Raw genomic sequence first — 26,340 nt, forward strand, 5'->3', positions numbered from 1 at the left:
TATAATAAGGAACGGAGGGAGTATTTAGATAAAGAGACGTCGACACGTGACCTGTGGGCAGCAAAGATGGACTGGAGATCAGAGCTAACCCTTCCCCATATTGCACTAGAAACTAATTAATTAATCAATCAATTAATTAATGGTTTTTATTATTAAATACTTTCTCCCATCCACGATATAACTAACTTCTACGAAAATTTCTTATCTCTGTTTGGATGAGAGAAACGAGGGAGGAACGACAGGAAGAAAAACTTGATGTTTTCCTTCTTAAGTTTTTAGGATCTGTTTAGCTCAATAAGAGAAAGAAGAGGGGAGGGATTTTAATGGAGGGAGGGGAAGAAGAGAGTGGAAGGATTTTAATATTATCTTGTTTGGATTTATAAAAAAAAAAAGGGAGGGGGAGTTTTAATATTATCTTGTTTGGTTCATAAGAGAAGGGGAGGAAAAAATATTTTATATGGACAATTTTACCCTTATTTTATTGAAAATACATGCATAATGGTCACAATATGACAAAAGATGAGTATAATAGTCACAACTTAGTCAAAATATTGTCCTTTCCCTTCCAAATTGTCCTAATTTTGGAGGGGAGGTTGAGGAGAGGAGGGGAAGGAAAATTTTTAAAATTTTTCCCTCTCCTTCCAAAATTTGTGTGTTGCCAAACAAGGAGAAATGATTAAAATCTTTCTCCCTCCCTCCCTTTCCTCCCAAATCCCTCATACCAAACACACCCTTGGTATTCCCTCCTCCTTATTTATCTCTCGTTTTTCCTCCATCCAAACATAACCTTACTTTATAATATAAGTATTGGAGTGTAATATAATTAATATTTATTTCTCAATTCTATCATTATAATTGATGTTTAAATTTAACTCATTTTACTTTTCTTTCTCCTTCACAACCTCATTTAATAAGGGTAAAGTTAAAAAAGAATTAATTTAAAACAGATTTAATATGTTAACAACCATTTAATTTAATTATGATGAAGTAGTTAAAGTAATCTATGCTGCCTACGATATTTAATATAAGAACTAGTTTGACTTTCAATTTGATCCTAAATATAAGACCTCAATCCACTTGATCTTTCATATTTATCTATTTTTTTAAAGTAGTTCTTGTAATAGCTGCACATCTTAAATGTTTCATCAAATGACAGTTCTAGTTCATATACATGATTAATAAGGATATTCTAGAAAAAACAACATATATTTATTACAAATAATTAATTTAATTACTTTTTTAATCTTTTCAAATTAATCATCTAGGTTTTATATTACCTTCAATTCTTAATATAAGAGCTCGTTTGACTTTTATTTTGATTCTAAATATAAGACTCTAATCTACTTTGTCTCTTATATTTATCTGTTTTTTTTCTAAAGTAGTCATTATAATAATAATAATTCTAGTTAATATACTTGATTAGTAAAGATATTTAGAAAAACAATACCTATTTATTACAAATAACTAACTTAAATAATTTTTTAAATTTATTTAAATTAATTAATTAATTTTTATATTAAACATCGGGGTAGTGTTAAATCTCGGGGGAGGTAGTATTATGTAATGTAATGGAGTATAAGATACTAGTCAACAATTTGGGCTTCAAATTGGAGGGCAAGTGTGCTTTTGTTTTATATATCAAGATTTCCAAATGCAGACAAAAGCGAATGCAAGTGATTCACTGCAAATCGATGAATGATCCTAATATCATGCCGCCACTTGTTTAATGCTACCAAACTAACCAGCTCAATGGCTACCTATTCTTTCATAGCCTTAGCTTCTATAGGCTTTTATATGCCTATGTTTGTGATTTTATTATATTATACATAGAATTGTATGTGGTAGTTTAATTTAAGCAAGTATTTAATATAAAAACTAATTGACTAATTTGAGTTAATTAAAAAAATTTGTTAAGTTAGTTATATGTATTGTATTCCCTAAAATATTCTCGCTAATTATATGTATTAGTTAGAACTATCATTTAATAAAGTCATTAACATGTGCAACTACTACAAGAACTACTTTTAAAAAAATAGATAAACATGAAAAACAAAGTGGATTGAGATCTTATATTTAGTACCAAATTAAAAGTCAAGCTAACTTTTATATTAAAAACCGGAGATAATATTATATCATTAATTATCCAAGTTCAAATGATGATCAAAGCTATAAATGATGTGGATAGTGTAATCTCATTACTTGTAAATGCTATATACTCCACAATTTTTCATATAAGAGTTATTTAAATAATTTCAATAAATAGAACATTAATTAAACAAACAAATTAATTATAATAAATGCATTTAACATATATAGTTGAAAAAAATTAAAATGATAAATATAATAGATAAAAAGAATGCACATTTTATATTTATGATCGAAACACAATTCTTCTAAATAGTTCATATATTTAGTATCAAAAAGAGTGTATATATATATATATATATATATATAAAGTTGTAGTAAGTATTACTGGGATAACACAAGTAAAAACACAACATAGGAGTGAATAAATCGGGTGATAGAAATGAGTGCAATTAACTTTTAGAATGACTTTCAATCCAAATTTTTATTAATTTTTGTGAAAGATGTTGCATAAAAGAGTAACAAATAGAGTCTTATATAATATACAGTAGGATGGGAATACATTTAATAAAGATTTTAGGTTGTGTTTGGTAGGAAGCATTAAAAATGAGGGATTGGAATTAGGATTATAATTGAGAAAATATATTAAAAGAGTATTTAGTACAAGAGATTACTTGTTATATGGGATTAGCCAAACCCATATATGTGGGATTGGAGAATACCATGAGGAGAGTAGGTATTCCCCAATCCCACCTCTATGGGTTTGTCTAATTCCATATAATAAGCAATTACTCATGCTAAATACTATTTTAATATTTTTTTGCAATTGCAATTTCAATCTCAATTCCTCATTTTCAATGCTTCGTACAAAAAGGACCTTAGGGTAAATGTGAACCCAACAGTTTAATCTTTTTAAATAGTGCAATTTTACTCACAATCTATTAAATTTTGGTGCAACCTGGTAATCTATTTTTTAATGTTTTGATTGATAAAAGGAAGCAAATTATTAATTCTAACTGTTAAGATGAATAAAAGAAAAATCATGATTTTAAATAAATAAGAAAAGGAAAGATTGCACGAAATTTAAAAGATCATAAATAAAACTATATCACTAAAAAAAATTAAGATGTTGGGCGTACTTCAGAAATAAAAAGGGGATGCTACTTTACCCAAGACGTTACGTTGTGTAGTTATGAGTAGGATATAAGTTGATAAGTTATTTAAAAGGAATGGCCCATGCACATTCAATGGAATTGCGGAAATTTTTGTAATAAAAAAGAGGGAAGAAGATGAAAAGAAGATAAAATGGGTTTGTGTGGAGAGAGAGAGAGACATAAGAGGACCCGCGTCGTGGGGGCGATGAACAAATACATTGGCCTTGTCCATCGTCCCACCCCTTCTATCCTCCATCATAACCCTAATTTCACGACATACTCTCTGTCCTCCCGCCCTCTATCTCTCTCTCTCTCTCTCTCTCTCTCTCTGGAGATACCATTAATTACTATATATTAAACACTTAATATTACTTATATCTTAGCTTCACACCTATATTAGAGTTAGAAATTCTTGCGTACTACTATCTTCTATCCTTAATGTAAGAATTAATTTAACTTTCAATTTGGATTTAAATACAAGATCTCAATTCATTTTGTTTATCATATTTATCCATTTTTCTTAAAATAGTTTTTATAGTAGTTGCACATATTAAATATTTCATCATATGGTAAGTCTAGCTAATACACATTATTAGCAAGGGTATTTTAAAAAAAACAACACATAATTATTACAAATAACTAACTTAACTAATTTGTTTAGTCTACTTAAATTAGTCAACTAGCTCTTGTATTAATTATCTAACATAGAAATTAACAAGACTGGTGAGTCGTTGTTGATCACATGGTGAAGCCTACTGATAAGAAGCGTAGCCCACCGCTTCGTCCTATGCATTTGTAAACTACCCCTCTTCTTCATCCATCCATTCTTGAAGATTCTCTGCAGGCTTATATATATATACCGACTCGCACCATATTCAACACACCCTCCCTACTAATACTGAATTTCTCTGTCTACCTCTCTGACATGTATATACATGTTCCAGACCCACTTCTTCTTCTATTAATTTGCGACTTATTGTTCCTTAGCTTCTCTCATCTCTCATCTGTGTGGTGAGCAAATTACGATCTTCCAAGCAATAGCAAACAGCCATTTCTGACAGATTTGAGAATGTCTGGCAGAAGATCTCGTTCCGGACAGTCCACAGAGATCAGTGATGACCAGATCAACGATCTCGTCTCCAAGTTACGACGCCTTATTCCCGAACTCCAACCCACTCCCTCCCACAAGGTATTCGTTATATATTCATCTCTCTCTTTCTCAGAAAATATGAAATCATATAATTTCCAACTATATGAAAACAGCAGAAAATCTAGGTAGCTAGTTATTTATTGGAGATGTGGGGGATATGACGGATGCAGGTATCGGCGGCGAAGGTGTTGAAGGAGACCTGCAACTACATAAAGAACTTGCACAGAGAAGTTGATGGCCTAAGTGACCGCTTATCTGAGCTTTTGTCCTCCACTGACTCCGACAGTCCAGAAGCTGCCATTCTTAGGAGCTTGCTTATGTAATTTTAATCTCCTATTATATATATATATATATATATATATATGTCCCTCTTAATAAAGGGCTTTAATATGTGGCCTCCATGGCCGTCCTTGAAGTACGCTTGTAGACTTAGCTTGTAGAACTAATTGTCCGTCTTATCTTGCTATGTGAAAGAATAACACGGACTATATGTATTTGTCTCTTCTTCTTCTTCTTCTTCTTCACTGAGAGAGAGAGAGAGAGAGAGAGAGAGAGATTGGAGCATGGTAAAACTTGACAAAAGATGATTGTGTGGTTTAATTAATGTTAGTGATGCGTATATATAATAACGTGAGAGAAACAGAGAAGTTATGGGTGGAACCATGAAAAGATTTAAGCAGGTTATGAAGTTGAGAATGGGATATAACTTATTAAGTACATGCATGTGACGTTAATTATATGACCTCACAACATTATTAGTTAATGTTTCAGAATAATTAGAAGGACCCCCCGTATTAATAACAAACTCATCAAACACCACCTTTTTCTCGACAAAATCATGCATAACTAACTGCAAACACTCGCATATGGACGAGAAAGGATGTGTGTGTGTGTGTGTGTGTGTAGGATTCACTTTAATTTTTTTTTTTTAGGATTCACTTTAATTATAATCAATCAAAATTTTCTGGGAGCCTCAAAATATTGTCGTTAAGGACGTTAATTACCCAGCTTTTTTGAAAGAACAAAAACCCTAGTGTGTTTAGATTTATTGTTTTAATTCATGACCAAGGTTCAAGACTTCAAGTGAATAAGAGATCTATTTGATTGATTTTTCTCTTCTGTAAATTCAGTAGCATGCTGTATGCTTATCAAACCAAAATAAACATAAAAGATTGAGCCGGGAGCCTAGAATAGCAAGTCATGCTATTAGCGATTTGTAAACATTATATGGTTTCCTGCAACTTTTTATAAATGTAATGATTTAAATTGCCCAAAATGAATTTGGGTAATTTAAATTTAACATTAAAAAAGTAGTACTCCTCTAGTTCTAAATATAAGACTCATTTTGTAGTGTAATTTTTTTAAATATAAGGCCCATTTTGTAGTGTAAAACCGGAGAGAATATATATTTTTTCATACAGAACATTCAGGCGATCGAGGGAGATCATGAATAAAAATAATTTACATTTTACATCAGCCAAGTGGTGCCGTGTTAAATACACGCAACGACGACGGAATCTGGAAAATTGGTTTGGCGTGTTAATATTTATTCTTAACCAAATACTGCTCGGATCTTTAATGTAAGAACCACTTAATTAATTTAATAATATTTAAAAAGTTAGGTAAGTTAGTTAATCATAATAAATGTGATATTTTTTTCCCTAAAATACCATAACCATATTTCTTAATACTCCTTCCTACTTGATTATAGTTGAGGGAGTATCAATGAGAATAATTTTAAAAAAATTAATAAATATGAGAAATAAATATTATATTTAGGACCAAAATTAATTTAACAATTAAATCTTACATTAAAAACCAGAGAAGTAGCATTGAAAAACCTTAATGACGTTTGGTTAATAACAGAGAGAATAGCATTTCATTTGCGTCCCTTGTAAGGGAACTAATAAGATTTTGATTCCTACTAAAAAAAAAAAATAATACAATCAATCTAAAAATAATCATTGTTTCAAGGGACCCAAATATTATTTTGCCTTAATATTATTATAATTAAATAGCTGAAAATGCTCATGGGATTGAATAAACGATTGCGACTTTAAAGTTCACGATAAAGTTATAGAGACGTGACCTATCTCTATCCCAGAAGATTAAAAAGATAATGGAAGAAAATGGAAGAATATATACGAAACCTACAGTTAATCAAGCCAAATAATTTTAATAATAACACTACTTACAATTCAAATGTACAAAGCAGCTCTACAGTGAATTTATAAAGATACTTATAGATCTGTTTTTTTTTAAAAAAATAAAGTGTGACATGAAATATTCATGATTTACAGTTATGAATCATCACCAAATGGATTTTGAAAATGAACATAGTATAAGAGTGAGAACTAGAATCATGTCCCGTTGCATTGCATGGAAATTTGTGGTGTGAAGAAATAAATAAGCAAAAGCTTGGTTTAAAATTACCCACGTCACCATGGCTTCGTGTGTGTGATCAAATTAGATTGGCTACTCTCTGTTATTGCCGTGCGTTGAACAATGTGCGTGAACTCTTTCTTCAAAAGGTGCATCCATTCTTTCTTTCTTTAAATCTCTCAATCTTCAACAAATCTACCTCTATAGAACTACCCCCCTCCTCTCTCTTATGTATATGACTTGCAAGTTGATGTCACAATACAATATTCACCGAGTTACTACACATACAGATATATATATGTGTGTGTGTGTGAGTACATCAATATATAGCAAAAAAAAAAAGAATAGTAAATCCTAATAAAAACAATAATAAACACAGAGATAAATACCAATTAAATCATATTTACATAGATATATATCTCAATAAAAGATATCAACAATATATATAAATACTGAGATTCAAACCTTCAACCATTTATTTAAGTGATGGTGAGAGTCTTTATCACTTACATAAATTTGAGTTTATATATATAGTACTCTTCTTAATATAGGACCCAATTTTTGAGTTGGTTTTGGTCCTAAATATAAGACCCATTTATCATATTTATCAATTTTCTCTAAATTACCCCTATGAATACTCCCTCAACTATAATCAAGTAGAAGAGGAAGAGTGGGTATTAAGAAAGATGATTATGGTGTTTTAGGAAAAATGTGTCACTTTTTTTATAATTAACTAATTTACCTAACTTCCTTAATCTAATCAAATTAGTTAAATGGGTCTTACATTAAGGACCGGAGGAGTATATGCTTAAAATCATTAATACGAGTATACTTTTCTCAATAGTACAGATGAATATTGAATGAAGCGTGCGTTTCATTAGGTCACTTATGAGTTAACAAAACGACTTAATTATTGTGTGTGTGTGTGTGTATATATGTACGGTATATTGCTAGGGTGCAATTTTGTTTATTCACTTATTCATTTACTATATTTATACCCAAACATATTTTTGGGGGTGCTATTTTATCTAATTTGGAGCAGGAGTGCTTAATTCAAATTTTTGATACATTTTATACAGTTATTGGATTTTTGATACTATCAAATCATACTGGAGCATTATTAAACATAATTCTTTGAATACAATTTTTTTGGGGCATGGGCGAGGTGTTTTCTACATATAAAAAAAAAAATCTTGTGTAATCAATTAATTATACTATCTTCAATTCTAATTGTAAGACCTCATTTGTAGGCTACATACGAGTTCTTATAGTTAGAACCGGGTGTAGTACTACCTCTAGTCCTTAATATATGACCTTATTTGAATTTTATTTTGGTCTTACCCCAATCTATTTTGTCTATCATATTTATGTATTTTTTTCCCCAAAGTAGTCTTTCTAATAATAGTAGTTCTAATTAATACACTTGATTAGTAAGGATATTTTAGGAAAGATAACACTTATTTATTACAAATAACTAACTTAACTTTTTTTCTTAATCTTCTCAAATTAATCAACTAGCTCTTATACTTAAGACTGAAGGTAGTATCTTATTCTTCTTCTATATTTTTTTCCCAAACATGAACATTCTTGAATCCAAAAAAAAAAAAGAATAAAAAAGGGAGAATTGCAATGAAGTAAGGAACTTAATTACTAAAAAGCTTCAATAACAAGAGAATAGCTTACAATGATAAGTTTTAGTACAGTAAATGATACAACTACTTACCTGTCATTTTATTTTTTGTTATTAGGATTTTATCGTAATTCTCTCAGTGAAAATACAGAAGCCTGGGTTTAGAATGAGTTTAAAGCCCATGTTTTATAAAACGGCCTATAATCGGATTTATTGGATTTCGTAGAGAATGGAGGCCCACTCAACCTGAATTGGCTGGACTAGGAAGCCCAATTAGTGTTATGTTTCGATTGCCACGTGGCACACATCCCATGGCGACATCGTGAAACAGCAACCGCAGCCAGCACAACGAAGTCGGGAGTCAAAGGAGAGTCTCTCGCAGCTTCTTTATGTACGGGCATTCTACTATTTGAGGTCTGTTTTCTTTCTTCAATCTCTTCGATATTAACCTGTATGAATTTTGGCAATCATGCATTCGCGATTCACTGTTATTTTTTCTGTTTCTTGTTTTTAAAATTTTCTTTCTCGGTTTGGTATTTTGTTCTCTTCGCTTTTATAAAAATTTGCTTCTTCCGCTTTCTCTGTAGTCTTTTTTTTTTTTTTTTCCTTTGCTCTTTCTCAGGAGAGGGAGCTTCTGTTCGCTTTTATTGTTCTTTCAGTTGTGATGTTATGGGAATGTTTGTGTTAGGCTCTCAATTTGGGATATAGGATGAGTTCGCGGACAACTTGATCTAATTTTGGTATTGAGTATTTGGAGAGCTGGGAGTAGGGGAAGTTCAGTAGTGTGACCATTGTATGATATGGTTTGTAATCTTTCTTTATAGCACCTTTGTGATCTCAAATTAACAGTTAATCACTGATTTCGATAGCGGGGGGTAGAACTAGGAATTAGCCACTGAAAAGTGTGAAAAGCTATTATGAAAATAACAGAACTGAAAATGCTTGGTTGATGCTCAAGTCCGGTCCAGTCGTGGTAGGGTGTCGGTTGCCTTGAGAAGTGGTGGAGTGGCTTTGTTGGGCAGTATAGTAGTAGTGGTGTTGGAGTTCTAGTGGGGGAATCGAGTTTAAAGGGTCAAGGTGAATGGACAATGTAAGCGGCTGGCGATGGTGGTTAAAGTAACATGGATTTGATCATAATGGATGAATAGCTTATCTTGAAATGTTGAAATTGCTTATTGCATTTGAAATGTTCTTTCTACTCGTCCGTTGGTTTGCTCATTTCTTCTTTTCTGAAATGATTAATTCCTTCTGCTTTCATTATGATCACTTTGAAGGGAAATCTGCTTGAAAACATATTGGAAAGATGGATTCTGATGGATATGTTGTTGAAGTTACAAGTCTATCCCCACAAGCCACAGAGAAAGATGTCTATGAGTTTTTTGCTTTCTCTGGTGTAATTCAGCATGTCGAAATTGTGAGGTAAATTCTAACTGCGAAACTTAATTCTTATTGGATTTTGAGGATGATGCTTGTGCTACTTCTTGAGGATTAGTTGATTTTGAGGATGATGCTTCTGCTACTTCTTGAGGATTAGTTGTTCCCTTTAGTATATTGTAAAGAGTTCAGTTTGATTGTGTGCGCTTCTTGCTGCAAGGTGAAGGTGGAGTCCAATATATTCAGTCCACAATTTCTCTAAAGTCCATGCTATCTTGGATTTCCGATTCTTAACTGAAATAGCCCTTTCCATAAAAAGAATGCCTTCTCCCAAGTTTATTTAGAATCCAATTATGAAAACAAAACAATTTAATTAAGTGGATTTGCTAAAGAAATTTGCATCCTTATTTCTCTCAACAGCCAAAATGAGCTTCTGAACCACCTCCTCATGGAGGACATTGAAAAAAAGTACAACCCATTTGAATATAAAGTCTCCTCAGTTCCATGAAGCCGTTGAACCTGTAAAAGCTAATTGCGCTTTACAATATTATATGAGGTTTTTCTTATGGCAACTCCCTGTAAAGTGGTTGATTTTTTTATTTTTTATTTTTAAAATTCCAGCTCATAATTTTGAATATGTAATTCACCATAAATTATTTTCCTTTACTTTCTTAGAGCCATTTAACTTGTTTCTTAGTGTTACTTTCATTCTATAGTTTATGGCATATAATTCAGCCTGGAAATACTGGCTATGGATGGTGATGGTCTGAGACGAATCCCATGGGTCTTCGCTTTATTCTCTTTAAATTTGTAACTTAAATATTTAAATCTTTCTTTCGGGAATTTTTTTTTTTTTTTTCCTTCTGTTGGTTTCTTGCTATAATACAGATGATGTATAAATTAGACCTGAAATTGCTGCCCTAGAGATAGACTGCTACTCTTTGTGCAGGGCATGCTGGACATAATTGCTTACCTTTGCTAATTCTATGTGAATCAATCATTTATAGCATTTGCCATAAATTTTTCTTTAACATTAATATTGATTTTTGCATGTTGATTTGTATTTGATATTAATCTCACTTATATTTGCACATAGGTCTGGCGACGCCTGCACTGCTTATGTGACATTCAAAGATGCCTATTCTCAAGAAACTGCTTGCTTGCTCAGTGTGAGTATTGGCCAAAATTCTTTTTCTTGGTATACTTATAATACTTTAAAAAGTTAGTTTTTTGTAATTTGCCGTTCTGCTAATTCACCTTGACAACCATTCCATATTTGCCACTTCTAAACATTATGGCTAACCAAGCATTGTATAATCTTTATTCAAACATTTATTATCTTGTCTTCTAGGGTGCTACTATTTTAGATCAACGTGTGTGCATAACACGCTGGGGGCAGAATAGAGATGAACATGACTTTTGGAGCAGCCCTTCCTATAGGGATGCAGAGGAAACCACTTACACTGTAAGTACCTGCATTTCCTTTCTTCTGCTAAACTGCTGACGATTATAGATTTCTCTTTTCATTCAAACGTTGTTTATTCTCATTTCTATTGCAGCAACCTCAAAGCAGTCATTTTGTGTCATCTGCTGGAGAAGCAGTTACTGTGGCACAGGATGTCGTCAAGACCATGCTAGCAAAGGGATATGTTCTTGGTAAGGATGCGTTAGCTAATGCCAAAGCATTCGATGAGTCTCACCAAGTTTCAGCGACTGCCTCAGCAAAGGTTGCTGAGCTGAACCAGAGAATTGGCCTCTCCGAGAAACTATCTGCCGGAGTCAATGCTGTTAGGTCCATGGATCAGAGATATCATGTCTCAGGAACAGCCATGTCAGCCGCATCAGCTACGGGAAGATCAGTTGCAGCAGCTGCAAATACCGTGGTAAACAGCAGCTATTTTTCAAAGGGAGCCTTGTGGATGTCAGGCGTTTTATCCCGAGCTGCAGATGCAGCGGCTGATCTGGGTGGCCGGAGTGGCACTGGCGGCAGCAGGCAGTGAGCCGTTGGGTCATTTGACCCATATTCTTGTTCATACTTCTGCCGCACTGCCCGATAGGTTTGTTGATACAGTTATAGGTTTATCAATAATGTTCTCAGTTGTTGTATGATATGGTTTCTTCAGGATATGAATGAAGAGGATAATCGTTAATACAACAAATCATTGTGGACAAACTAATCTTACTGACTATTAACTCTTTTTTAACTTGAAGTTGCTTAATTGCTTTCATGGTTTGATAAGTTGTTCTCGGAATGAGTTCTTTTTCCATTCCAGTGTGACTAATTAGGCTTCATTTCACCTTCAAGTACATTTTACGGAAGTCAAAACAAAACTTCTTTCATGGCAAATGATGATTTTAAAAACTAATTGCAAGTCATTCCAAACGGTTCTTCGTATGTTATGAGGATTGGTGCTTAAATTGGGCAAGCAATGAGCAATTTCACAAGGGAAAGTTACTGCATCAGTAATTTAGGAGGTGTTTGGATAGAAACAAAACTAGGATTTTAAAAGTGTTTTTACGGTATACGAAGTAAATATGTAAAGGAGTTTGTTTCGATTTGCAGAAAAGTGTTTATGAAAAGTATCTTTGAGGTTACCTAAACACCCCTTAATCATTAAAAAAATTTTCATAATAAGTACTAGTACAAAAAATTACAAATAGGATTTTTTTTCTTGGTTAGATTGTTTATATGGAGTGATATGATAATTTTTCCATTTTACAACCTAATTAGATTTCAGCCTCGTGCGTCGCACGTGACAATTAGTTCTCGAAATTGCTGTTAATCCTATGATATATCTTGGCGACATGCAGCCCCCAAGTTAGTGTTTGTCTTTCAATCCAGTGGATGTCTGGATATAGTAATGAGGGATCAGTGGCTATAAAAGAAATCAATATGTTTAAGCCAAGAGAAATATTCCGGTTAAAAAAAAAAAAAAGGGTCATGACAAATATTGTGCATGACTCGTAAACATACTGCTAACAGTGAGTTCCAACAAATATATCAGGCTGATTTCAGTTTGTACAAAAATTTTAAAAGGCCAGCCTTCGGCCCTTACCTAAGTATAGGCCCAACCTTCAATTCTTGAGGGCCTAATTAGGTCAGTTCTCAACGGCAAGTTCTTATGGTTAGCCCCAGAAATGAAGGGCGGGAAAAAAAATCTGACCTGGGAATGTGCAACAAGGGAGACAGACAGATAGATTGAAGAAAAGGATGAAAGATTGAAAGATACTGAGCATGGCGTTGATGGAGGCAATATATCTAATCCACCACTGGCTGCCTTGTCCATTCCACATTTTTGGCCATGTCTTCTCTTTTTCTCCCAACAATCTCCTTCACCTCTTGTTTTATTTATTTATTTCAATTCACTCCCAGCTACTAAGCAAAAGAGCCTCTCGTTTCCTTTACATTTCCCAGTTGCCACCCACTAGCTCCAGCTTCAGCCCACTTGTTAGATATTTTCAAATAAAGCCGCCATGCACACACACACACACACACACACACAGATTTTGTTCCATTCCCATGGTTTTCAATATATAATAATTTATCCTCTTTTTTTTAATGTACTAAAAAATGATAATAATTATACTTGGATTAAAATTCTGGCGCAACTATTTTTTAGCATTATAAATTTAGCTTTTCAAAATTAATTTGTCTTGTGAAAAAAAAAAAAAGATTCAGACAACACTATTGCTATAATTAAAGTTGTTACAAAGTACTTCTATAAATGCTATGTCAGTATTAATTATGTTCTTTTCTTCAACGTCTTAGTCCTGATCTGTTTAGTGAAAACGATTCATTTTTTTCTAGTTATAAAAATTAATTAGATTTATGCCTTTCCCTTTATTAATCTCTTTCCATATCGTCTTTTCCACTCTCATTTTATGCAAGAAAGTTCTGAAAATGTTACAATTATCACTTGGTTATCATACTTTTTTTGGCCAAACAATTGGTTATCATACAATCTCAATTTTCCTAAAACATTTATTGAAAACATCAAGAATAAAATTTATTTAAAAATAATATTATTTATATGTTATGAATAAATACAGATAAGATTTGAACATTTCGCAAACCTGTGTACTTTCCTGGTAAAAGAAAGCAATAAGAAAAAGAAAACAATAAAAGCAAAAGCGGACCAGTGGTTGAAGGATCAACATCAAAGCATATCTCCTCATCAAGAAAAATCCAAAAAATCAAACATTTGGAAAATAGAGGAAAGCAATAAAAATAAACTAAAATAAAAGAAGAGGGAAAAAAGAAAAGAAAAGAAAGAGTGCGTTGGAGGAAGCAATACAAAATAGCACATGGGATTTGAGTAGGGCGAACAAACCAGAAGCATAATGCCATGTGGACGAGAAGATTCCATAATTTACCAATTAATTTTTAAATAAATATACAATTATACCATTTATTTATTATTAATAAAAACAAGCCATTAAAGTACATTAGAGTAAGTTATTATATTTTTACGGAGAGTTAATAAAAATTTAAATTTTTTTAGTTACGATCAAATATGTTGAAAGCCTTTATAAATACAATTAGAGAAATAGTTTGTAGATTAAAAAATTAGTTTTTTTAAAATATGTTTTAAATTTTCTAAAATCACCTCTTTAAATATTTTATAAAAAACTACTTTTAAAAAATTTCTTTAACATATGCAATTAGTAAGAAGAGTTTGGGGAATTAGACTCAAGTTCAAAATAACTTGAAAAGATTATGAGTTTATGAAAAAAAAAGAACTCAGGATAAATTTTAATTTTTTTTAAAAAATGAGTCGATATATTATATTTATGGTTAAAATAAACATATCTATTAGTTTTAATATTTAGGATCTAAAAATAATAATAAATATATTTTTTTAAAAAATTATTATTTAGGGGAAAAAAGGAATTGAATGGAGGGAAAGGAGGGGAAAAGGGAAGGAAAGAACATGGGAGGGGGGGTATCCTTTCAGGCTCCAACTAATAAAGTCATGTGAGGCTGAGAGAGCAACTTGTCTTTGCCTACTTCCTTTAAAGCTGTCTTCCCATGTGGGCCCCCCCTTCCATTTCCCTTCGTGTCTTCTTGCCATCCTTTTCGGTGTGTTCTCTGCCTTCGCCATTCAAGCGCATCGCCATCATCTTGTTCGTTCATTTACATCTCATGACCATTTTCAGAAATGACGTGGCATATATTTAATTATTAGATTAAATGGATGGATGAGATTTCCCCTGATTAGAAGTGAACAGGATCCCGTAAGTGCATGCAATCCAAATTCAAATCTGACCCCATCATTTATCAACGCACTCTATGGTTGAACCGGATCTGCAGCATGTTTATTCTTTGCTTGAAATCGTCTATTTTCTTAAAATAAAAATAATTTTTTGCTCATCAAGTTTTTTAAAATAATAATTATTTCAAGAAATAAAATCTAAAATTTAAACAATTCAAATAAGATATTTACAATTGATAAAAAAATTATACTATTTTTTTTAAATTAAAAGAGCGGCCACGGTGAAATTGAACTTACAAACTCTCACATAAAAAGACCTTTCATGTATCTTTCTTTTGATAGGTCCTCTCCTCTACGTCTTGTCTTCTGGAAGATCAGAATCATACCCACTTTGTAAAATAAGGCTGCTCATCACTTTTCTTCATCAAAAGCCACATTTGAACTAACCCCTATTTCATAATTCACAATTCATGCCCATGCATGCACGCGTAATCTACCATTTCCCGTAAAGAAACATTGTACTCTACCCAAAAACCCAGAAACCATATAAACCAGACATTAATATAATCACATTTAATTGATTAATTAGTCCATTTCTTGAAGTTGAAATGCATAGTCACCTTCAGGGCTTGGACGGGTTGGGGAAAATTAGAAAGACAACTAAGCAGGGCAAGTTAGTGAGGTGTCAATATCAGGCTTCCTATTGATCTCATACGTTAAATCAATATATGTAGATGGGACTTCTCAGAAAGAGAGAGTCTCAAAGCCGTTAAGTCATGTAAGAAGTTGAAAGCTTTATCGTGTTCAGCCCATTAATCTGGGACCATATTGTGTTGGACCTTGAATTGAAATCTAATTCGTCTCGTCGCTCAGGTTCATCTCCCTTTTCATCTCTGAAAAGAAAAAAAAAAAAAAACCAGAGACAAAGGAAGCTAAGCAAGTAACTTGAGAAGTTCTTATAGTGAAGTTCCACTGTACTGTACTGAATAGTTATTTACTTCTCCTGTCAGTGTGTGTGTGTGAAGATGTACTTTTCCTCATGTTGCCACATTAATTTGTTGGATACAATTGGCGTATCCATGTATATAGCAAATACAACATCCTTCCCAATGGCAAAATTGTACAATGTCCTTTTTTACTGGCTGATGTGAAATACTAACCCCAAATTTACCAATTTAATTGCAGATACCTGTGCGCACACACATGCACAAAGCCCTTACTTTAATTTTCTGGGCCCTCATTCCTCCGTCTCTCTCTAGTACTGGTGATGTGCAAATTACAGCACATAACTTAGATGAGCTGCTCAAGGCATACAAGGTGTTTGGTTTATGTTCTGAAAGAGATTGACTGTTTATTCTATTGCGAGCATACATGTTTTGAAGGGAAAGACCCATTGGGCTGGCACCAGGAAAAAGTGAACAAGTTTATAGGCCATTCCACGAACACACATCTTATCCAGTCCAATTTTATTTGATATGAAACTTTTTACATTAAGCCAAGTTCACTCACATTTAACGTGTCCTAAACACACGCGCGCGCGCATATATAATTATGTGTTGAAAGTCATTCAAAGGAAGCACAGAACGAAGTGGGGTGGGGTGAGATGTAGTGGAGATACATGTAGAGGATTTGTGGAGAGGACAAAGAAGAGGAGGTGTGTTATGTGTCAAGTGAAGACCTCACATACGTTTACACAGAGAGAGGCTAAACTGAAACTGATGATGACATTGAATGATGCGGAGAAGGAGAAAGATAAGATCATAAGGGTTTGATAGGAAAGGAGGTTCGTCCTAATGCACGATGCTTGTTGGTGGGTTAGGTAGCAACCCCTGCCCCTCCTCTTCGGACCCATCCCCTAGATTCCTGCTCCTTTTCTCTCTCTCTGAAAAACACAATCCATTTTGGACTTCATGTTTTCGCCAACTCATTTCTCTTTTCTCTCAAGTAATCTCCTTTCTTTTCTCTCCACATAAACTTTAATATATATATATATATATATATATATATCACCACAGATATAAACCCACACCTTGTGGCAATTTCTTTTTTTCATTTTCAACAAGAGCTACCACCTGCCCCCTCCTCCATCTCAGGGCTTTTTACTGATATACATATATATATTTATATATATATGCTTTGATTTGTTTAATCTCCATGTCCAGGCCTGAATTCAAGTCTTTTAACAATGGAATCTAGTGTCCAGCTGCGATGTCGATCAATATAATTAAAGACAACTGTCTTTTTAAGGGAAAAAAATACCCCCATTACTTGTCTCCTAACGGAGAAACTAGTGTATCATTAGCAAAATAATTACATGTTATGCGCTTACACATGCAAACCCCAATATCAAATAAGTTGAAGCACATAAGCTACCTTTCTAAGCACTTTCTTTTTCCTTATTCTCCCCCCTCCCTTCATTTTAAGATTTGATTACCATTTTTTTTAATTTAAAAAATGTCGGAGGAATTGTGAGTCCTATTGCGTGTAATAAATTATGGTGGAGTTTCCTTTCCCTGTGCTACTGGTAACTTGCATATAATAAGGAAAATTTCAGTGATATATAGGGAAGTTGAGGGCCGGAATTTAGAACTCTAGATCAAACATCCTCTCTCTCTTCTCCCTACTCTCTCTCTCTCTCTCTGTCTTCCCGACTTCCCCCTCGCACCTTCCTTTTTCTTTTCCAAATATTCACATAAAAGGGGAGAGAAAAAAAGAAACTCTTCCTCATAAACCGATAAGGTATATAAGTCATCCTTCAGAACAATTGTCCCTCCTTGAATAAGCAATAATTTGCTCTTAAATTTAGCAGATCGAGGAAGTCCAAGTCTTTGTTATCATCTTTTGTGCACATCAAGTGACTGTTTAAGGTTTGAGCATCATCAACAATAAGCTTCTCTTCTTTCAACGCAAGATGATCAGAATACCGTACAACTTTTGAAGATTAGTGACAGGCCAATCGTAGCAAGCGAGAAAATGGCTTTCTTCTCAGCAAATTTCATATTACAGAACCCTCACCAAGAAGACCACCATCAGCCTCCACCGTCACTCAACTCAATTCTGCCTCAAGATTATCATGGTATCCTTCCTCTCCCTCTCTCTCTCTCTCTCTCTAAAATCAGCACAGTCAAGGCAAGGTAGCTACTCATATATATATTGTGGTACTGAATTGGGGTCTTTAATGTTTGATGCAGGAGGAGCGTCGCTTCTAGGGAAGAGATCTATGACATTTTCAGGACTTGAACTTGGTGGTGAAGAAGCAAATAATGGTGATGAAGACTTGTCTGATGATGGATCTCAGGCTGGGGAGAAGAAGAGAAGGCTTAACATGGAACAAGTGAAAACACTTGAGAAGAGCTTTGAGCTTGGGAACAAGCTTGAGCCTGAGAGAAAAATGCAGCTGGCTAGAGCTCTTGGTCTGCAGCCTAGGCAGATTGCTATATGGTTCCAGAACAGAAGAGCTAGATGGAAGACAAAGCAGTTGGAGAAAGATTACGATGTTCTCAAAAGGCAATATGAAGCTATCAAAGCAGATAATGATGCCCTTCAAGCTCAAAACCAGCAACTTCAGGCGGAGGTTAGTAATCTTCTTGAGCTCTTGTTAACTGATAAACAGTACAGCTTTTTCTTAGCTTCTTGCTGTTTATGTTGGATGAGAAAGAGAGACTTTTTGTCAATTAGATTCTGTAGAATAAAGCTCGGTAATCATTATCTTTTCTTTCCAAATATATGTTTATGCTTTTTTGACCTTTTCTTTCATTCACTTCCCCAATTAATAATAACTTTGTAGAAAGCTGCTTTCTCCATTTTTTTGCAACCTCTGGGTTGATGATTGGCTATAACTTTATATATATATATATATATATATATATATTGGTGAATGATTAGCTAATTTTATTGTTTCTGAACTGATATGCAGATATTGGCACTGAAAAGCAGAGAAGTGCCAACTGAATCTATCAACCTCAATAAGGAGACTGAGGGATCTTGTAGCAATCGGAGTGAGAATAGCTCGGATATTAAGTTGGATATCTCAAGAACACCTGCTATAGACAGTCCTCTATCCACTCATCATCAAATTACAAGCAGACCCTTATTCCCATCATCGACATCTAATTCTGCTAGGCCTTCTTCAGGAGTGGCTCAGTTTTTCCAAACCTCTTCAAGACCAGACCTTCAATGCCAGAAGATTGATCATATGGTCAAAGAAGAGAGCTTGACCAACATGTTTTGTGGGATTGATGATCAAACAGGGTTCTGGCCTTGGTTGGAGCAGCAACATTTCAACTGAAGAAGAAGCACAGAGAGGGGGTGGGAGAGGGGAGGAGGGAGGCTTCCTATCAATTAAATTACCATACTTTTGTCATTTGAGTTCTTATATTAATTAAAACCCATGTTTTTTATTACTTGATGTATAAAATAGGGTATATCAAGTGGAGTTTTTTTTTTCTTCCCTTTTTGCTTTTGGGGCTTGAAAAATTTTTACATGGAAGAATAAATTAAGGTCTAGCTGCAGCGAAAAATTTATTATTATTTAAACTTGTGGCGTAAACTAATAAACTTCACTGGTTGAGTTATTTCTTGACGATGACCACACTTCTCTTCCCATGAAACATTAAAATAAGAAAAAGAGATTCCTTGTGCTAAATTTTGTGTCATCTTTAACCCAATTTTCCTGAAGCTTTGCTTTGGAATCACACCTTTCTGATGTGCTTTGAAAAGGAAGCCCCCCTGCAATGATTTATGCTGATTTCATCAATGAACAACAACGATGAAGAACAAAATCTACTCGAACTTAACAAAGTTTATCTATATCTATATATATATATATAGATAATGGAAGGGAAGAGAATCAAGCACACAGTCCAAGAGGGAAAGAAGACAAGAGGAAAACAAGGAGAGTTGGAAATGGTCATTCTCGTGAATGGGACATCGTCGATTTTCCGTTGATGAAATGACAAAGGAAAGAGAGAGGGAGGGATCATGAATTGATCAGACACGTTTGATTGTACTCACTTTTTGGCACTCATTACCTTGCACAGTCCTCAGTACTGCTATACACTGGCCCCGCTCTTTCTAAGTGTTCATTTAATAATGTACTTCCCGTGATGTCACTGTCCCCCACTCTTTACTATCCAACAAACTCACTTTCCACCCCTTTTTCATTTCACCCCTTCTCTTACATCATTTCTTGAAAACCATGTCTAAAACTGACGCTACTTCTGTGTGTATACTGTATAACTTTTCTCTCTCCCATCGCAACTTCCTATATCCTAATCCATCAGAGGATCAAATCTACTAAGTTTCACCTGAATCCATGCAAAGTAACAGTAGAAAGCACGAAGCTCAGATGAATGTGTGCATTGCATGCAGAACCGTTGTTGCCTTGGTTAGTAATAAATTTCAGTACTGAATCTTATGTTCACTTTCAGATTAGCATTTTTATGTTTTCTGAACGTCGGGGTCACGAGCTTGGAATGTAAAGCGAGCAGACCATCATGTCATGATACTCATAGTGGCTGTCTCTCGCAACTCACAAATCTTGTCATCTCGTAGTCTGTTTGTGTACCTTCTAGCATGGTTCGCTATGCTTTTTTCCAAAGTTTCTGTCACAAATCGATATCTACAGTTCTCTCCACTAGATGAAACAGCATGGCATATGTGTATATGCATATCACCTTTGATTTAACTTTTTGCCTATAGATTAGGACACGACTGATCTGTTCCCTACCTCACTTACTGCTCACTTTCATATGAATTTACTTCTGTCTCAGCAGAAAACAATGGTATTCTGAGTGAGAGTTCAATTTATTAGACGAATATGGGATCTTTGAGAGACTTTAGATCTGGGGCTCAAGAAATATTGCTTTGGGAGTTTTGTTCGAACCTTGTATTATTAAAGACAAAAGAGCTTTATTCTAATGGGTAGGTAAATTTACACAGTGGGGCTAAAATATAAATATATACACAATTGGCATAAAATTTTCAACGCAGGGGGTCTAAAAAGAAAGTCGCCAACTACTCCTCCAAATTAAATACTGTCCGTCTGTCTGAATATCAAAACTCCACTCCTAAATGATAATCTCATCATGCTGATATGTTATTAAGAAGATACCAGGATTTAATCAAACTGGTAATGATTATCAGTGGTAAATCTGTTAATATAGAAGAAATCGGGGTCAAGTATCATGATATATTGTAGACCATATAGAAAGGATGGTTTAATATTAATTTTCTGTAAATTATAATAACATGCACAGTTATTACTGTGTTAGAAGGAGAATATAATATTGAGATTAATCAAGTATAGTAACATCTGACATATTTTGTAATGATATTAAGAATAGTATTTGTTTTATCCAGGAAGATTCCTGGACATGCACTAAGGTCAAACCAAAAACATATAATTTTCTTGCAAGCAATTGCTTCGCCTGAACTCTTTGCAACCGTAAAGAGTTCTTTTGTTATTTTAATATCTGATTGCCCCTAATTTCTTACGTATGTTAATATGCTTTTCTTAACATCAACGTAATAACTCTCAATGTGTCACAGATATGACTAGGTTTGGTTTTTTTAAGACAAATATTCAAAACATAAAATTTTGACAAATTTTTTTGCACGCCAAATATCAGATCTAAAGAAGTGATGAGGATCATATTCAAATGAAAACCTGAGAAAACACCGAAGCCTTATCTAGCCAGCCATCATCTATCTTCTGAATAAATACACAAGTGCCAAAGAATCCATTCTTGTGGCATGTGAGAAAATCTGTATTCCCATCAAAATATCCATTTATATATTTAAAGAACTGGGCTGCTATGGTTATGGGATCATGTGAACATGTTTTTTTTTTTTTAATTTGAAAAGAGAGGAAGGGGGAAAGAAAGACTTGGTGACATGTCTGAATATTTTGGCATTTCATAAATAATATATTAAAAAAATATAGTGGAATCAGAATATACAGAACCATTAACTGGTGGCCACGTGCATGGTGGTACCTGGCTATATGTTAATGAACCCTAATTAAACCTATATTATAGAGTAGTTAGGATTATTTTGTAAGAGTTGCAGAAGAATAAGAGCATTCCCAGCATGTCTGGGAATATATATATACACATAGTGTTTCCACAAAATGTGTGGATACCATGTGAGTGACTCTTGAAATGTCAACATGTAATGCTTTTCAGATACTACGTTAATATATTTTGTACAGAGTATCTTTTTTTGTTGTTTATTTTAATAGTGATGTTTCTTATGTGTGGAAGTGCATATAAAGAAAAACGACTAGGTAGGGTCAATGTGGACGGTTAATTAGTACTTAAATAAAGATTCCTGATCAGTAATGATTTCAGATGATAAGGTTGTTCTTCCTAGGTTTCGAAGAAAGCGTTAATTATTGATGGAGTAAATTGGAAGTTTATTGATACTGTTAAGTTAATTATATGCATGTTAACAAAAAGTTGTATATATGTACCTTGTAGGATTAGCAAAACCTGCATGAGAAGTATTATACATACATACATATATATATATATATATATAGAGAGAGAGAGAGAGAGAGAGAGAGCGACACTAGTATATTGTTCTATGTGTGGTTTCAAATATGTTACAGGCGGATTGCTTTTGCTGTTCAAGATGGGAAACTTGATTGCTTGGGAGAAGACTGGGCAATTTTAAATTATCATAAGTGATTAGCAAAACCTGGGCATTGTTGTTTGTAGATGCTTTTTATTATGATATACTCCTCCGGTCCTTAATATAGGACCCAATTGTTGAGTTGGTTTTGGTCCTAAATATAATACTCATTTTTTATATTTATCAATTTTCTCTAAATTACCCCTATGGATACTCCCTCAACCATAATCAAGTAGAATAGTGAGAGAAGGTATTAAGAAAGATAATTATGGTGTTTTAGGAAAAATGTGTGACATTTCTTATAATTAACTAACTTACCTAACTTTTTTAATCTAATCAAATTAGTTAAATGGGTCTTATATTAAGGACCGGAGGAGTATATAATAATCTTCATCCATTCCAATTTGATTCAATGTAAAATTTGTCCTACTAGTTTTTTTCACCTATGACCGCCTGCAAGAAACAAATAGTTAAGCAGCTTTGTACGTTACAGAAAACTGTTTTGGAGGGCGACATACCAGCAGATCAAAACACTCGTTTTACATATTCATATATCACAACAGAAGATAAGACTTAGCTTGTACATTTGATTATTACGAGATCTCTTAATAGTGCTAACAAAAAGGATCATTTGATTATTATGAGATCTCTTAATAGTGCTAGCAAAAAGGATCACTAGGGTGAGTAATAAAGCTCTTGTCACTTAGCAAAAGTGGTTGCTTCCTTGCATAATCCCTCCCTCAGAGTCTAAATTCAAGATTAGAGCAGCAACATATATTGCTGAAAATCTGAACTTTTCTGATCCTCACAATTGGGCTCGGAACCTTGTTCGTGAAGCCCAGGACAACTGGGTTTCTTCCTTGGGCTCGGAAAACAAAGGGCAACACATAATTGGGCCTGGCCGGTTTAGGTTGGGCTCATGTCTAATCATCAATATAATCAATAAAAATACACATTATGAAAATTGAGTCTAATAAAAAGAACTAATACCTCGTAATACAAACATACTTATGCATTAAAAATAACACACGTGTCATTTTTCACCCTGTTCTTTATTTTTTCTATAAATTAAGAATGCATCAGCTTTCAGATGTGAGCAAGGAGACTTTCCAGGTCGTATAGAAAAGCAGAATGACAAAAATATAGTAAGAAGTCAAGTAGTCAACGATGGCCAGCAAACATTATCATCATTTTCTAAATGTAAGATATTTGGTCCTCAATATAAGAACTAATTTGATATTTAATTTGATCCTAAATATAAAATCCTAATCCACTTTGTCTTTAATATTTATTTATTTTTTTCAAGATAGTCTTTGTAATAGTTGTATATGTTAAAGATTTTATCAAATAGTAGTTCTAACTAATACACATTATTAGGAAGAACAATACTTATTTATTACAAATAACTAATTTAATTAATTTTGTTAAATTTATTCAAATTAATAAACTAGCTCTTATTATTTATATATATAGTATTCGTGAGAAGAAAATGTACCCGTTTTCAGAGTCATTGAAGAACTGGTTTGAAGTTACAAGCTAAGAAGACTAAGGACCGCTGTGTCTGTTTTCTTCCAAGAATGTCGTCTGTAGCGACAAACTATAAACACGTACTCATTCAGAAACCAGTTTCAGTGTTGTAAGCACTCTAAGCTCATTAGATTTAAACCATTTATATCTCTGATTTAAATGGTCCCAATTTAAAATCTTCAATTAATTATTTTTAAATGGAAAATTTTTTTTTTAAAAAGAATGATAGTTAAAATATTATCTCTATTTTATGTTCTATACATATTAAAATAATGGATGCTTCAAATATGATGAGCTGATGAGCTTTGGGTGCCGAAATGGATTCCTCCTCAATCATTGATCTGATCATTGCAACCATAATGATAATAATAATAATCCCACTCTTAGACAGTGATCCAAATAGTCGTGATCAGTTAGGAGTTTCTAAAAAATGAAGAAGGGTATTGTTTCAGGCGTCGCCATAATTATGGTGTTGACCAGCGTCCTGTTCCCAAGCATTGCCATGGCAAAAGTCCACATCGTCGGAGACGACAATGGATGGCGTGCCGGAGTTGATTACCACCCTTGGGCTGCAAATATGAAATAAGTTCTTCTCCGCCGGTGACTTTCTTGGTATGTATGTATATACATAGAGACACACACACACATATCTTCATTCTGCTTTTTGTGAAGTGATATTTGATGCTGGTGGGTCTGGGTGCATGGCGGTGTCCAAGTACGAAGCTGGAAAAGATCAAGCATGTCTACGAAGTCGACGGGGCTTCATTCCAGAGCTGCAGTTTTCCGGCAGCTGGTGGTTGGTCGAGTGGAGATGGAGTGGTTGTGATCATGGCTCCGGGCCGGAAATGGTTCATCGGCGATCACTCCAATGAGGGCCAGAAGTTTGTCATCAAAGTCTTCCTTGTAGGGTTGCCCTTTACTTTTCCACCTTCTTCTCTGCCACCTGCTCCTTCACCTTCAACCTACTAATGGATTGATTTCACTTCACAATATAATATTTCATGTCTCAACGTCCTCATGTTTAGTTCAGGGCTTCTTCTGTAAATAAATGATCACTCATTGCTTTTCTGTGTTTTTATTAAGATTCATATATGAACACTGGGGCATTTGTACTACTTTCCATTTGTTATTCCAATAAATGGGTCATTCCATTTGGTTTTCGGGTTCTTTGTGGAAACCACACGTATAATTTTATTATATACAGCATGTCTTGTGCGACAGAAATTATAATTGACTTTTGTGAGAGGCGCACACACATATTTATACGGGGTTAAGCTGCGTTCAGCACCATTTTAGAAATAATAAAACTTGTTAATTTGGTCTCTAAAATTTATTTGTATCAATCAAGTCCCTAAAATTTCATCACCATGCATATACAAGCAGCGCACCCTTATGATTTGAAGAGGATAAGATGAGTTATAACAAGAGGTATGTGAATGGAAGATGCCTTGGAAGCAAAGTGGCTGATTGATGAAGATTAAATTTTAGAATTAAATTGATAATTGAGAAAAAATTGAGGAATGAGAAGTTTCATTATCTATAAATTTTATCTTACAATAAGTTTAATAAACTCTGGGACCAATTATGATGATACAGTCAATGTAAACTATATCTTCTCCCAAAGAAAAAATCAATAAATCCAAAGTTCTTCTCCGTTTTATTTTATGAAAGTTGCAAGTAGTTCAAGATTATGGTGTCGTATGAATAAATATTTCTCAAATTTATTAATTTTCTGATGTAGTCTACAAACAAGGTCGAATAATTAAGATCAGAGGTAGTATTTATTTATTTTTAATTAATGAGTATATTTTTTGTCCTTTTGACTTCGCATAGTAGATTTTGTTTTGCTATGCCAGTGTTTATTTTTTAAAAGAATAATATGATGAATTTATGTAATTTCATTTCGATTTAGAACATGATAATTATTGGCATTGGTCAAACACTTTTAAAAATGAACAACGCATTTTTTAGCATAGGACTAAATAGCTGATACACATATCACTTGGGCCCAACGATTTCTCCCATTATTTTTTTTTTGCCATCAATTTCCCCCCGTTTGAGTTGGTTGGGCTATCATCTATAATTGGGCCCCTATGCCTTTCTTACAAGACCATACTTTCATCAAGTTGGGTCCAGTTTCTTTGACATTTATTCAACATATTGTATGAAAAATAAGTATTCTTTTTTTTCTAA

At 33.7% G+C, this 26,340-nt stretch overlaps 3 protein-coding genes across 6 annotated transcripts; all 3 read left to right on the forward strand.

The window, feature by feature from the left end:
* Positions 1-333: 333 nt before the first annotated feature.
* Positions 334-19,504, forward strand: LOC114720614 (homeobox-leucine zipper protein ATHB-13). 2 transcript variants are annotated; one of them, XM_028906274.1, is made up of 4 exons: positions 334-345; positions 17,688-18,064; positions 18,180-18,562; positions 18,905-19,504. In XM_028906274.1, the coding sequence occupies exons 2-4, from the start codon at positions 17,962-17,964 to the stop codon at positions 19,274-19,276; spliced, it is 858 nt and encodes a 285-aa protein (XP_028762107.1). In that variant the 5' UTR covers positions 334-345; positions 17,688-17,961; the 3' UTR covers positions 19,277-19,504. The 2 variants fall into 2 exon arrangements, with proteins under 2 accessions (XP_028762107.1, XP_028762106.1); XM_028906273.1 differs by lacking the exon at positions 334-345 and having other exon boundaries at positions 17,630-18,064.
* LOC114720616 (transcription factor PRE6-like) lies at positions 4,131-4,890 on the forward strand. The gene is made up of 2 exons (XM_028906278.1): positions 4,131-4,428; positions 4,560-4,890. Exons 1-2 carry the CDS (start codon positions 4,309-4,311, stop codon positions 4,710-4,712), a joined length of 273 nt encoding a protein of 90 aa, XP_028762111.1. The 5' UTR covers positions 4,131-4,308; the 3' UTR covers positions 4,713-4,890.
* LOC114720615 (binding partner of ACD11 1) lies at positions 8,758-11,994 on the forward strand. 3 transcript variants are annotated; one of them, XM_028906276.1, is made up of 5 exons: positions 8,758-8,815; positions 9,676-9,820; positions 10,872-10,944; positions 11,127-11,240; positions 11,335-11,994. In XM_028906276.1, exons 2-5 carry the CDS (start codon positions 9,705-9,707, stop codon positions 11,773-11,775), a joined length of 744 nt encoding a protein of 247 aa, XP_028762109.1. In that variant the 5' UTR covers positions 8,758-8,815; positions 9,676-9,704; the 3' UTR covers positions 11,776-11,994. The 3 variants fall into 3 exon arrangements, with proteins under 3 accessions (XP_028762109.1, XP_028762110.1, XP_028762108.1); XM_028906277.1 differs by lacking the exon at positions 8,758-8,815 and adding an exon at positions 8,838-8,852; XM_028906275.1 differs by lacking the exon at positions 8,758-8,815 and having other exon boundaries at positions 8,961-9,820.
* Positions 19,505-26,340: the final 6,836 nt, after the last annotated feature.

Source organism: Neltuma alba, unplaced genomic scaffold (assembly GCF_004799145.2).
Source record: "Neltuma alba isolate B1F8T4 unplaced genomic scaffold, ASM479914v2 tig00011992_pilon, whole genome shotgun sequence".
In the NCBI taxonomy this organism is placed as follows: Eukaryota; Viridiplantae; Streptophyta; class Magnoliopsida; order Fabales; family Fabaceae; genus Neltuma; species Neltuma alba.

What these genes read in the sequence shown, in the direction of transcription:
- LOC114720616 (XM_028906278.1), top strand. Translation starts at nt 4,309, where the DNA reads ATGTCTGGCAGAAGATCTCGTTCCGGACAGTCCACAGAGATCAGTGAT. An exon ending in AACCCACTCCCTCCCACAAG is followed by an intron (nt 4,429 to 4,559) that starts GTATTCGTTATA and finishes TGACGGATGCAG; the next exon opens with GTATCGGCGGCGAAGGTGTT.
- LOC114720615 (XM_028906276.1), top strand. Translation starts at nt 9,705, where the DNA reads ATGGATTCTGATGGATATGTTGTTGAAGTTACAAGTCTATCCCCACAA. An exon ending in CAGCATGTCGAAATTGTGAG is followed by an intron (nt 9,821 to 10,871) that starts GTAAATTCTAAC and finishes ATTTGCACATAG; the next exon opens with GTCTGGCGACGCCTGCACTG. An exon ending in AAACTGCTTGCTTGCTCAGT is followed by an intron (nt 10,945 to 11,126) that starts GTGAGTATTGGC and finishes CTTGTCTTCTAG; the next exon opens with GGTGCTACTATTTTAGATCA.
- LOC114720614 (XM_028906274.1), top strand. Translation starts at nt 17,962, where the DNA reads ATGGCTTTCTTCTCAGCAAATTTCATATTACAGAACCCTCACCAAGAA. An exon ending in TCTGCCTCAAGATTATCATG is followed by an intron (nt 18,065 to 18,179) that starts GTATCCTTCCTC and finishes TGTTTGATGCAG; the next exon opens with GAGGAGCGTCGCTTCTAGGG. An exon ending in ACCAGCAACTTCAGGCGGAG is followed by an intron (nt 18,563 to 18,904) that starts GTTAGTAATCTT and finishes ACTGATATGCAG; the next exon opens with ATATTGGCACTGAAAAGCAG.